Below are 12,366 nucleotides of genomic sequence, written 5' to 3'. Positions count from 1 at the left end.
AATCTTTCACTTAGCCCAGACTACTTTAAATTTGACAAGTTATCTGGCAAAGCAAGAAATACTGCTTTGTTGAACAGGCCGCAGGTGTCCACTGTAATATTCAACACAGGTAGGTGAAACCACCTGCCTGGCATCTCTGCCTGGCACACCTCCGACAGAGCCACCCTTCACTGATGTTTCGCTCCTTAAATCCCGGAACTTCTCTGGGTGGTGGAGCAGCGATTGGGACGTCTCTCTACCACCCCCTGCAGCTGGCCCTAAGATCCCTCCTTCCCCCATTGTTTGTCCTTCCTGTGGAGCCAGAGCCAGAAGCTCCCCTGCTCTGCCTCCTCAGCAATACCTCTGATGGCTCTCTTCAGATTGGTACCTCTGATGGCTCTTCAGATTGGTACCTCTGATGGCTCTTCAGATTGGTACCTCTGATGGCTCTTCAGATTGGTACCTCTGATGGCTCTTCAGATTGGTACCTCTGATGCCCAGGGACTTGAGGAGACGCTGAGCTGATGTTCCTGCATAGCCTCTGCAACCAACCTCCAGTGGGAATGTGAATGCCCTCCACCCAGCCTGTGAGCATGCAGCTGCCAGCTCTGCATACTTGTCCTCCTTCCTCTCGAAGGCAGCCTCCATTCCTTTCTCCCACGGAATGGTCAGCTCAACCATGATGACAGCCTTGGTCAGGGAGGACCAGAGCACTATATCGGGTTGTAGAGAGGTTGGGGTGATCTCCTGAGGGAACCTGAGCCGCTGGTTAAGGTCAGCCGTTAAGTTCTACTCAGCTCAAGGTGTCGAGAGAGACCACACCCTACGAGTGTAGGACAGGTCCTGGTGCCGGTTTCACAAAGCAGGATTACTTGCTTAGCCAGATAACTTGCCAGATTTAAGGTAGTCTGGGCTAAATGTAAGTTGATGAAAATAAGGTCTATTTGGCCCAGACTACCTTAAATCTGGCAAGTCATCTGGCTAAGCAAGTAATCCTGCTTTGTGAAACAGGCCCCTGGTCTCCTTGCCTAACAAAGTGAATCGATATCTGAGATGGTACTGGACTGGTCCTGTTCGCTTCAAGCCTACATGCCACCAGAATTTCAGCCAGCTTACCCAGGACCCGGTCGTGACGCCACCAGTAGCGGCCCTGTGGTAACGCTGCCTTACAACCGGAGAGGATGTGCTGCAGGCTTGGGTTCTGGGAGCAGCAGAGTTGGCAGTTTTCCTCTGTCATACCAGATGTTAATGTTTTGGGGCTTGGAAGGATGTCATGTTCCCCTGATTACATATTAAGTGTTCACAGATGCAAGTGACCTAACACTTCCTGCTGTACCAGTTATTCTCAGAACTTTCAGACTTTATTCAGTTCATAACTGAAACAGCCTTATAGTTTAAAGCAGTAGTTCTCAATCCCGTTCCGGGAAGACTCCCTGCCAGAATGTTCTCACTCCAACCCACCACATTCACTACTAGGCTATTAAGGGTCAACTGAGCCTGATTATGGTGTGATTAAAATGAAAACATTTCTGGCAGAGGGATTGACAAGATTTTGATGTCCACTTACACAGACACTTCTAGGAGGAAGCACTCTAAGCTATTTATAATGAATAACTCATAGCCTAATTGTAACAACCACAAAGTCACTGATTCATTTAAATCCCCAAATCACATTTATTTAATATAAAATTCAAAACGCTACAACCTCCTAATGCCCATTGTGTTGATTCTCATCATGCTGATGATCCTGCATTTTGTCATTTGCAAAAACAAATCAAGGAGAATTAACATTACTGTAACAGTTCATGAAGAGCCCTTGTTCATTCCTCTAAAACAAGGGTACTTCACATTTCTCATTTCATTTGCAGATAATTTAGACACGTGGGGATCATTTAATATTTTGAGGCTTTTTTGTCCAGTACATGATGCCATATGAAGAAAATCAATACAATTGTAAACTGGAAGCTGTTGCTCCTCAGTTGTCATGATGACCCTCCTATTTGAACAAATAAATCAATTTTCCATGGCTGAATGCACAACGTCACCAGTATTGAGACTCTAAACATTATGTACTTATATACCTAGCTCCAATTTCATGCAGAATCAACCTTCCATTTTCTTTTAAACAAAAAGCATGTTTATAGAAGTCATTTTATTTAAAATAAAAAGCACACACAAGGTATACAGCAATGAGTTTAACAGCATCCACACTCAAATGGAGATTAAAATGCCCATATGACCATCTCAGCGTAAGCTAGAGATTTGGAATGGTAGAGTGTACGGTCAGGGCATCTCCAAAGCGTGGAGGTGTATTATGAGTTCCGTTTCTTTTTTTTTTTTCCTTCTTCAAAAAGTACAAAATTCAACCAGAACATCCCCTGCATCCACAGTGGGTGCACTCGATAATCCTTCCCTGTGGAACAGAAAGCAGTTGATTCTGCATTCAGTGACAGCTTTCCAAAATCATATTCATGCAATCAGCTTATGTCAAGTACAATCATAATAGCAGGAACATTCAAAGCGCACGGCGTGTAACCTAGTCACTCAAATGAACACGTTTTTCGCAAAGATAGATGTTTTTCTTAAATGAAAGACAAGTAAACACACTGTGATACTCACCACTTCAAGCTTGCTTTTCGGAACTCTGCAGATGCAATTTGTTCCGAAGTTCGTGTCTCGGGTCTGAATGCACCGCAGGCAACACAAATTCTCATAGCCCTGCTTCTTCCATTTCGCAATGAGGTTCTTGTCTGCATATCCTTCCTTAATGCAATATTCGTACAACTCTGTTGAATAAAATATTTACACGGATTAGGTTTAAATATATAACTCTTAACATACATGAAACATTCAAGTAATAGTTTGGACGAACCTCTGCTTATGGCCTTTCGTTTGTAGAACAAGTCGAAAATATAACGGCTTCGCTGGTGATGAAGCCGGAATATTGGCCAGAGTGACTCAACTTTTCGCTTGCCTTCATGTGGCTCTGTTTCCGCTGTTAAATTAAAATGAAAAGAAAAATTAGATTTTATAGACCGGTTGACATTACGCTCAGTGGCTAATAAGATAGGTTGCTAACATGAAACAAGCGATTCAAACCCTCACCTTCTCTCATTTTCTGGTCAAGTTCATCCAAAGTGGGTTCAATTAGTTCCCATCCATCTGGAGGGGGTTTTCGGCTCCTTTTAACCTTTGGCATTGATTTAAGTAAAAGTCAAAATGTTAAACACAAAGAAGGCTGCGAAGACGTCTGAATGCTAGCTAGCCTTTACTTTTGTCAACTATAAATGACGTCACCCAGCGAGCGGCGGGGTCCTACGTTTCTTGTCTCACGAAATATACGGATACTCTCCATAAGGCATATATGGTTAAAATTGTATGGAAAAACGAAACAAATAACAATACGCGGCTTCAAACAACTAATCTAGTTATGTAAAATATATATTGTTGTTGATTTATGCTTAAAGAAAACTATAGTGTTACCATTAGTTTTGGCGTATTGCATCAGGTTAGCTAACCAAAAACCGCCTGAAAAATAAATATTAGACTTTAGATGTCAACATTGTACATGTAAGCCTGTCACCGTTTATTTCATATATGTATATACGCTTAATAAATGGCATGTTTATTACTACGTAGCTTCATCGCTATATCTATTCGTGTTGCCAATTATTTTGCATTTATTTGTAAGGAGAATACGTAGGTACCCAGCAAACTACGCCATATGGTAAATTCTCTACCCTTTCGATTGTAGTATAGCATCGAAGAAACACTGGTGTGCTGAAGGAGTATTTCGACTTTGTATTCTGTAGTTATAGTAAAACCAATTAAAATGCCTAAAGGAGGTAAGGCACCGTATATAATAGCATTTGCTGTCACCAAAAAAACAATCCAAACTTATATTTTCTTTTATAAGCTTCGCCTCATGTGCTAGCTAGCTAAGTTGTAGCTAGCTGTCAAATGCCAAGATAAGTGACTTAGAAACTGTACAGCCATCCAGTAGATTATTTGCGAATGAGATGTGTAAGTAGTAACAGTCATGTGGCTGTTTTATTTGTACAACATTTTGGGGGCCTTAAATATGACAACCTTCCATGACATGTTGTTACATATATTGCTATATATATTTTTTGTTTGTTTGTTTTTTTTTGACTTCACTAAACTTTTGTTTTTATATATTAACGTCTGTTTACCAATTTTTTAATTCAGTTTTTGATAGAGATTGCGGTACATCGATGACGAAAACCGTCGATTACTCATAACTGAAATGTAACTGACAGGCATGGTAGCTTTCCCTATTACTGAAATTCTCCTCATAATTTTAGGTAGAAAAGGGGGACATAAAGGGCGAATGAGGACATACACGAGTCCCGAAGAGATTGATGCGCAAATGAAAGCAGAGAAAGAACGTAAGAAGGTAAATCTTTGTGTTTTCGCATTGATACATGTCATTGTTCTCTTCTCTATTCATTAAGTTTACCATTGTTCTTGATTACACATATTTATGGTTGATCACACAAAGCAAATATGGGTCAGACTATAACACGTTGTATGGCAGGATGAAGAGGAAGGAGCAGCAGTAAATGATGAGCCAGTGGAGGAGAAGCCAACAGAGTCTGCCTCTGATGACAGTGACGATGAAGATACACAGGTCATTTGGACAGCATTTACTAACCTGATAGCATTATACTTTTTTTTTTTGTACATTGTAAATGAAGGCTGATTTATTATACTTTCAGTTGTTTCTCTTGCATTCTGTAGAAAAGGAAAGGTGTGGAAGGGTTGATAGACATTGAAAATCCAAATCGAGTTGTACAGAAATCAAAGAAAGTAGCAGATATTGTGCTGGAAGGACCCAAAGAGCTTTCCAGAAGAGAAAGGTAACGGCAGCCAAGATGTGCTCCTTTTGCATAGGATTTAGCTTCAGTCAGCATCGTACGGCACAGGCCATATTTCACATGTAACTGACAAGAGCTGGCTCATTCTTCACTGTATTGCTAGTAGGTGCTCTTTTAACTATCGCCGTTTTTCCGGACAGGGAAGAAATAGAAAAGCAGAAGGCTAAGGAGAGGTATATGAAGATGCATTTAGCGGGCAAAACGGAACAGGCCAAAGCAGACCTGGCACGTCTGGCCATCATACGAAAACAACGGGAGGAAGCAGCCCGGAAGAAAGAGGAGGAGAGGAAAGGTAATCGTGGGGGGTGGGCAGCTCCGGGAGCAGAGCGACTTTAAATTCTTTATTAGAAGAAAATTGAGGGAAAACACTCCAGTGTTCAGTACTTCAGTGAAATTAACGCTTTGTCGAAATTCCTGTGCAGTTTTAAAATGTGTCTAAGAAATGTTACGCCGGAACACACTTCAGGTTCATAAACCAAAAAAAAAAGATTGACAGTCTGATAGATGGATGGGTGAGGATGCCAAGACTGTGAAGCATCGGATGGAAAATGTATGTTTGTATGCAGTGCAGGTGCTGGACCTGATGCTAATTGTTTCTCATCCATTTGTCTTCAGCGAAGGAGTCGGTTGCGGCGGCGGCGGCGGCGGCAAAAGGACTTCACACCATGTCTTTGAAATGATTACAGAGGACAGTTACAACTGAGGGACACCTGCTGCTATTGTGGACTGAGGAAAAAAGAAATGAGGCAGAATATAAATCTGTTTATTTTTTTGAAAGATGCCCATCTATGAAGAGGAGGATTTGATGTGTCTTACGTTTTATGACCATTTCAGCATTGTGTATGAGGGAAATGTTGAGTGGATGCCATTGATTTTTTTTTTTTTTAATGTTCCACAAGAGTCATTGTCTATGCTGGACTGTTTTTATGGAGTATGCTTAGTCACTGTTGCCAAAGCATCCCATCAGTCAACCTTAAGATACACATGCATCCTGCTATGTTGCTGTTGGGTATTTAGTGGATTTTTATATGCCCTATGCCTCCTATTAAAATTATTGTTCCAAAAGTCTAAATTATCGGATAATTTTAAACCCATTACAGCCAGTTTATGATGTAATAATTTATGATATCTTGTCCATACGTCTGTATATTTTCCTTCCTCTAGGGGGAAGCCTGTACTTGCCACACAAACCTGTAACCCTCTGGCTAACACTACTTAAAAATGGTTATTTGATGATGAATAAAAGAGAAAATGAGTGATGACGGCTGAATGAAATAAGAAATAGTGTATATATAGGTGTTCGCCTGCTGTTTCCCTCCCTACATTGCTATACTCCTGTCACACCAGAGCAGTTTGCCAAAACCAAACTGGAGACAAAGGTGTTTTTGCATATGTTGATCTAGATGTACTCACCTAATAAAGTCTCATAGTCGAAAACCTGAAATAACAATAAAACATGAACATTTTTTCTGCTCTTAGTTTTTTTACTTTTTTGTATTTTTCACCGTAACACATGGAATCTTTACTCATTAGATCACTTCATATGTTGCTTCAACAGCATTAAACTCACAGCTTACTGCAAATCCATAATGTCAAATTAATTTATTCGTGGGATACGCAACATGAACAAGATTGGATTATTGGACAATTAGGCTTACAGATATATAAACAAAAAAAGACGTTTCAATGTAATGTGTAAAGAAGTTATACATTGTGCCGTACTTAGTCTTAATATTTGTTGTTTGAAGTTTATTGTCATATGTACAAAGTACAGCGTACAGAGCACAATGAAATTCTTACTTGAAAACCCCTCCCTCACAGACAAAAGTTCATTGCTTACATGGCACATATATCTGCACGGTTCAGTTGCACTTTTTCCTGAGTATTTCTGCATTCAAACATCACGGTAAAGGACAGCAGAACGAGAGTCCCGAACGATCCGTCCGTACCGGAGTTTCCCACATGCGGGCGTGATCAAAAAAATTGTGGGTGGGGCGAAGTGGCGCGCGAATGTTTACGTCACACGACCTCGTCCGATGTGATTGGCTGTAAGTTTTCGCGGAGTTCAGCTGAAGTCGTGAACTTGATGTTCGCTCAAACAACATATAAAGAAAAACGTGGGGTGCAGGCCGTCCCTGCAGTCAACTGAGCAGTAAGTGTGTCTGTTTTTGGGTCATAATTAGACTGATCTGCATCGATCTAGGTGGTCGTCTTCTTTGCACCATTTTCCATTGAGAATTTCGTTTTGTGCCGTATTTGAGCGGACTGAGCTTTAATAAGTCGCGCTGCATTTATACGGGTCTAAATCTAAATGCTGGAAAACTATTTTGTGACCGCTGGTAAGATGCTAATTGTAGCAGTTTGATACTGCTCAATGAATAGTGAATAATACAGTGAATACTGTCATTCACCATGCTCACTCCTCGTGTCACATGTACCTACTTAATCCTGTATTAAAAAAAAAAAAAAAGCTTCCGCGGCACAAAAATCTCATTGTCTGCAAGAGAGACGTTCTAGAGTGTTTCGACGGGCGATTTGAGACTATGCAGTCTGTTATATTTAACTATTGCATCAGAGTGGCGAGTGGCTACACATGACATATCTTGTGTGTGTTGACCGAGTTAACTTTTGCCAGCTGTTAGGCTGTTAAATTGCTGACACGGCTGGGTAAATAAGTTAATGTTTTCCATTTTACCGGGACGTTTATCATGATTGCACAATTTGGCCCAGCTTTTTGCCCTTTGGTTGTTTTTAATCCATTTTATCCCTCACCTGATGCCGCATGCTTGTGAAATTGGATCGTTACGAACTGTTTAATGCTCACCTATAGAACGAAAGCCGTAATGCCTTTGCCAATGCCGAAACGTGTGCTTGTCGTAACTATTTTTGTAGACATCGTCTGTCTTTGACCTGGGGAGAGAATAAATATGGCATTAATTAACGGTTCACGAGCCAGTGCCGACAGCTGGGAATCGCATAACCGGATGATGCTGGACCCTCTGTCTACCTGTGATCCCGAGGTGAGGCAAGAAATCTATACGTGGGTGCTGTGGTTGATAACCAAAACCTGTACGTGTGTAATAAACTGTTATACATGGAATTGTGCATCTTATGCAAAGATATTATTCTTTTCCCTAGTCTAGGAACTTAACAGAGCTTCCTTGTGGTGCACACGACTTTGACTTCCACAGGTGTTTGGCATCATCCGAAAAGAGAAGAAGAGGCAGACGTATGGATTGGAACTCATTGCTTCTGAGAACTTCACCAGCCGGGCCGTCCTGGAGGCCCTGGGTTCTTGCATGAATAACAAGTACTCTGAAGGATACCCAGGGCAGAGGTGAGTTTGTCTTTTGGGGAAGTAATGGCTTTTTTCAGTTAATAATTCAATTAGTCATGCAGACAGAGTCTGATTATCCACGTGATATTTTGCAGTGGTTCCTTGGGGTCACTGCAATCCATGTAATGGATAAATTTGACCCCACACATTGGCTTCTTTAACTAGCTCCAGGCAGCGGGTGGATTAGTGGTTAAGAATGTTCACTTGTAACCAGGGATCACCTAGACTAGCATCATTGGGGAAAAGTGCTAAACTTGGCAACCCTACTTAAGGTAGTAATCAAACAATTACTTCTTGTGTTTACATGTAGTAAACTATCTGTGCCAGATAGACTGTTGCAGGAACAATTATGTATGATTTTACAAATGTTTTACAAACATTTTTGACCATTAAACTTTATTCATTTACATGTGAAAAAATATTAGTGGAACTACATTTAGTGGAAGCTGCTTGGTACGCTGAAACGCTGATCTGCTAACAAAAATGTTAACCTGGCTAATTATCGGTTGGTGGACTAGCGAAGCCCTGCCCAGCACTAGGGAGCGCACATTTTCAAAAACAAAACAAAAAAAATTACAACCCTTGCTTCTTTAAGTTGCTTTGGATAGACGTCAGGTAAATGAGTTTAACGTTTAATAGGAGGCGTAATGATTATGTTTGCCTTTATTATCAAATAGCACCATATTTTTTACATTACTAAGCAGACGCTTTTACCCAAAGTGACTTGCGATTGGGAAAGCGAGGTCAGACGGTCCCTGGCACAGCTGGGATTAAGGGCTTTGCCAAGGGCCTGATGGTGACATCACGGCATGGAATCTGAACCTTCAGATCTCTGACGCAGAGTCCTAACCCTCTTGACCACACACCATCACCGTCTTCACTCAGGATTAACATAGCAAGGGTAAACGTGAATTTAGAAGCGTTTGTGTATAATGTACGACAGGACCAGCATTTGTCTACCCTCAGGTACTACGGCGGCACAGAGTTTGTGGATGAGCTGGAGAGGCTTTGCCAGAAGCGGGCATTGGACGTGTACGGCCTTGACCCAGACAGATGGGGAGTCAACGTGCAGCCCTATTCCGGTATGGCTTTCCAAATAGCCAGCCATCGGAAATCGAACTCCCTCACCACGTGCCAGATCTCAGCATGTCAATGCCACTCTTTGGCCCTCCTTCTTCAGGGTCTCCTGCCAACTTTGCCATCTACACCGCCATAGTGGAGCCCCATGGTAGGATTATGGGTCTCGACCTGCCGGATGGAGGTCACCTGACCCATGGCTTCATGACCGACAAGAAGAAAATCTCTGCAACATCAATCTTCTTTGAATCAATGCCCTACAAGGTGTGGAAAGCTGACGCATTATATTATTGTAACAGGTCAATATATGTGTAATATGTATATACAAAACCATACACAGTTCTTTAATAGCAACACTTTTGCTATGGTAATTTGTGTTGTTTTAGCAATAACATTCATTGTAAATGAAAGAGAACTTACAAATGTGTGACACAGACAAAGAACAGACTTTTTTTTTTATTATTATTTTAGGTAAACCCAGACACAGGCTACATAGACTATGATCGTCTTGAAGAGAATGCTCGTCTCTTCCATCCTAAATTGATCATTGCTGGTACATAAAATCACTCAATGTCATATTCATGGTATAGTCATACTCGGTCATACTCTGTGTCCTGCTTTACATGAGCAGTGTTTTTGCTGCCTCTGTGATAAGTTGCCATCTGTGTTTGGGTCACTTTACATATCCTCTGCCTCGTTCCAAGGAACAAGCTGCTATTCTCGCAATCTGGACTACGCCCGATTAAAGAAGATAGCCAATGACAATGGAGCTTTCCTTCTGGCGGACATGGCCCACATCAGTGGATTGGTTGCGGCAGGGGTGGTGCCGTCCCCATTCGAGCACTGCGACGTCGTCTCCACCACCACCCACAAGACCCTGAGAGGATGCCGGGCCGGAATCATCTTCTACCGGAAGGGTTAGTGTAACTTGTAGCTGTACATTTAGTGCCTTAAGCATGAGTGGAACCAAAGGTGCATCCTTCTGTGCTTTGATCTACGCAAACTGGTTTTCAGGGGTTCGCAGTGTTGACCCAAAAACCGGTAAGGAGACACTCTATAACCTCGAAAGCCTGATCAACCAAGCTGTCTTCCCTGGGCTTCAAGGAGGCCCACACAACCACGCCATTGCAGGTCAGGGGTTGCCCGCCACCCCCACTGGCTGTCTTTGCTATTAAAGGCAGTGGCCATGTTGGTCCCTCTGCGGATGGAGCTCATTGACAACTGTTATTTTTGAACACTAGGTGTCGCTGTTGCCTTAAAGCAGGCACTGACTCCCGAGTTCAAGGTCTACCAGGTGCAGGTGCTTGCCAACTGCAGGGCCATGGCGCAAGCCTTGATGGAGAAGGGCTATAAAATTGTCACAGGTGAGCAAAACGCATAGTCCTGTGAAGACAGCAGCCCCAGCAATGATGTCACCATATGCAAAAATGTTAGCCAGGATGTTGCAAGTTCAAGTTTAGGTCATCAGTCAGCGGGGTTCTGATTCAGATGCTCGGACAGCTGAATTCTTCAGAAAAATATAGATATGGGTAGTACTCTATACACGATTGTAATTATATACTTACTGAGAGCTTTGCACAAGTATATTTTACTGTGACTTTGTGAATTAGTGTTATTTTGAGGAGCAGCTTGAACACCTGGGTCTCACTGTAGGACTTGATATTCTTCTTCGTCCAGGTGGCTCTGACACCCACCTCATTTTGCTTGACCTGCGTCCCAAAGGCACCGATGGTGGCAGGGCAGAGAAGGTTCTAGAAGCCTGTGCCCTCGCCTGCAACAAAAACACTTGCCCAGGTAGCAAAATACTAACTCTTTAGATCAGTGTTTCCCAATCCAGCCCTCGAGGACCCACAGTCTACGTTTCTGCTTCCGGAGCTGGGAGGGAGCAAAAACATGTACCGTCTGTGGGTCCCTGAGGACCGGGTTGGTAAACACTGCTTTAAACTGTAGTACCAAGCTGTGGCCCTTAATAGCTGATATGAGCCACTTCAGTGCTACTGCTGTAACATGCTTGTGGATCTGTTTGTCTTAATGGTGTGATGCCTCCTATCCCTCGCACAAGGTGATAAAAGTGCACTGCGACCTAGTGGCCTAAGGCTGGGGTCCCCGGCACTCACCTCCAGGGGCCTCTTGGAAGAAGATTTCCGGAAAGTGGCCGAGTTCATCCACAGAGGTCAGGAAAGCTTGGTTTCACCAAGATTGATACCTTGGATGTTTTTTTTTTTTTATTTTATTTTTTATTTTAATTTCTCTGCACTTTGCCAGAGGAGTTCTGACAGTGTGCTCTTTTTTTGCTAGGCATCGAGTTGACACTCGAGATTCAGAAAGAAATGGACCCCAAGGCAACCCTGAAGGAGTTCAAAGATGCGCTGGCTCAAACCGAGAAATATCGGATGAAAATGAAAGAAATTCAAGAGGAAGTAGAGGCCTTTGCTGGGAGATTCCCCATGCCAGGACAGCCAGAGCTGTAAACTGACAGATGGCACATTAATCAGATTGTTTTTCCTTTTTTTTGTGCTGTAACAGAAATCCACCTTGTCTGTCAATTTGGTAATAACTGAGCCTTCAAAAGCGTCCGTCTTAAAGCTGTACCGCAACGTTTTACACGAGACACCAATTTTTTTTCTGCCCTGCTTACCTGTAAATGATTATAACAATAAATGGCATTTTTGCTGGAAGCATAAAATGCTCTTAAAATATGAACACTGTCTTGCTGAGGGTCTTAAATTCCATCTTGATCGAAGTGTGTCCTGATTAGAGGGGGACCTGTTATTTAGAAGCTACTGATTTATTATAATTTTTTTAAACTCCAAAATTTGTTTTGAATAACAATTGCGTAATCATGTTGCAGCTTTGCCACCAATGAATTGCACAGTTACTTCAAGCTCATGAATTTAAATAATATGTACTTGTAACTTGCTTTCTGCCTTTCTTGTTTTGGTAAGAGTGAAACTGAAAATTACCACCGTTTAACTGCATGAGTCGGGGGGGGGAGTCTATTAATGTCCACAAAAAGGAACACGTTATGATTAACTTAAATCGAAAAAATGTATACTAATGCTACATTGTGAAGGA

General features: G+C 42.1%; 3 protein-coding genes across 3 annotated transcripts; 2 read left to right on the top strand and 1 right to left on the bottom strand.

Moving 5' to 3' along the window:
• Positions 1-2,116: 2,116 nt before the first annotated feature.
• bud31 (BUD31 homolog) lies at positions 2,117-3,287 on the bottom strand. Its single transcript, XM_023821859.2, has 4 exons — positions 3,085-3,287; positions 2,852-2,974; positions 2,599-2,765; positions 2,117-2,392 (listed from the first exon to the last, which is right to left on the bottom strand). Exons 1-4 carry the CDS (start codon positions 3,176-3,178, stop codon positions 2,342-2,344), a joined length of 435 nt encoding a protein of 144 aa, XP_023677627.1. The 5' UTR covers positions 3,179-3,287; the 3' UTR covers positions 2,117-2,341.
• Positions 3,288-3,527: 240 nt separating this feature from the next.
• pdap1b (pdgfa associated protein 1b) lies at positions 3,528-6,343 on the top strand. Its single transcript, XM_023821857.2, has 7 exons — positions 3,528-3,549; positions 3,734-3,824; positions 4,305-4,396; positions 4,538-4,630; positions 4,741-4,859; positions 5,018-5,169; positions 5,493-6,343. Exons 2-7 carry the CDS (start codon positions 3,812-3,814, stop codon positions 5,555-5,557), a joined length of 534 nt encoding a protein of 177 aa, XP_023677625.1. The 5' UTR covers positions 3,528-3,549; positions 3,734-3,811; the 3' UTR covers positions 5,558-6,343.
• A 562-nt stretch (positions 6,344-6,905) lies between these two features.
• shmt1 (serine hydroxymethyltransferase 1 (soluble)) lies at positions 6,906-11,994 on the top strand. Its single transcript, XM_023821856.2, has 12 exons — positions 6,906-7,029; positions 7,770-7,897; positions 8,069-8,214; positions 9,181-9,296; positions 9,395-9,555; positions 9,763-9,844; positions 9,996-10,208; positions 10,306-10,422; positions 10,533-10,655; positions 10,969-11,085; positions 11,354-11,464; positions 11,590-11,994. The coding sequence occupies exons 2-12, from the start codon at positions 7,805-7,807 to the stop codon at positions 11,760-11,762; spliced, it is 1,452 nt and encodes a 483-aa protein (XP_023677624.1). The 5' UTR covers positions 6,906-7,029; positions 7,770-7,804; the 3' UTR covers positions 11,763-11,994.
• Positions 11,995-12,366: the final 372 nt, after the last annotated feature.

Source organism: Paramormyrops kingsleyae, chromosome 22 (assembly GCF_048594095.1).
Source record: "Paramormyrops kingsleyae isolate MSU_618 chromosome 22, PKINGS_0.4, whole genome shotgun sequence".
In the NCBI taxonomy this organism is placed as follows: domain Eukaryota; kingdom Metazoa; phylum Chordata; class Actinopteri; order Osteoglossiformes; family Mormyridae; genus Paramormyrops; species Paramormyrops kingsleyae.
This window is presented reverse-complemented; position numbering and strand designations above follow the sequence as displayed.

Coding starts and splice junctions, on each gene's coding strand:
- bud31 (XM_023821859.2), bottom strand. CDS start 3,178: ATGCCAAAGGTTAAAAGGAGCCGAAAACCCCCTCCAGATGGATGGGAA. Junction 2,766..2,851: donor ACGAAAGGCCATAAGCAGAG/GTTCGTCCAAAC, acceptor TTTATTCAACAG/AGTTGTACGAATATTGCATT. Junction 2,393..2,598: donor CGAAAAGCAAGCTTGAAGTG/GTGAGTATCACA, acceptor TCTGTTCCACAG/GGAAGGATTATCGAGTGCAC.
- pdap1b (XM_023821857.2), top strand. Junction 4,631..4,740: donor GTGACGATGAAGATACACAG/GTCATTTGGACA, acceptor TGCATTCTGTAG/AAAAGGAAAGGTGTGGAAGG. Junction 5,170..5,492: donor GAAAGAGGAGGAGAGGAAAG/GTAATCGTGGGG, acceptor ATTTGTCTTCAG/CGAAGGAGTCGGTTGCGGCG.
- shmt1 (XM_023821856.2), top strand. CDS start 7,805: ATGGCATTAATTAACGGTTCACGAGCCAGTGCCGACAGCTGGGAATCG. Junction 9,297..9,394: donor CAACGTGCAGCCCTATTCCG/GTATGGCTTTCC, acceptor CTCCTTCTTCAG/GGTCTCCTGCCAACTTTGCC. Junction 9,845..9,995: donor TCCTAAATTGATCATTGCTG/GTACATAAAATC, acceptor CCTCGTTCCAAG/GAACAAGCTGCTATTCTCGC.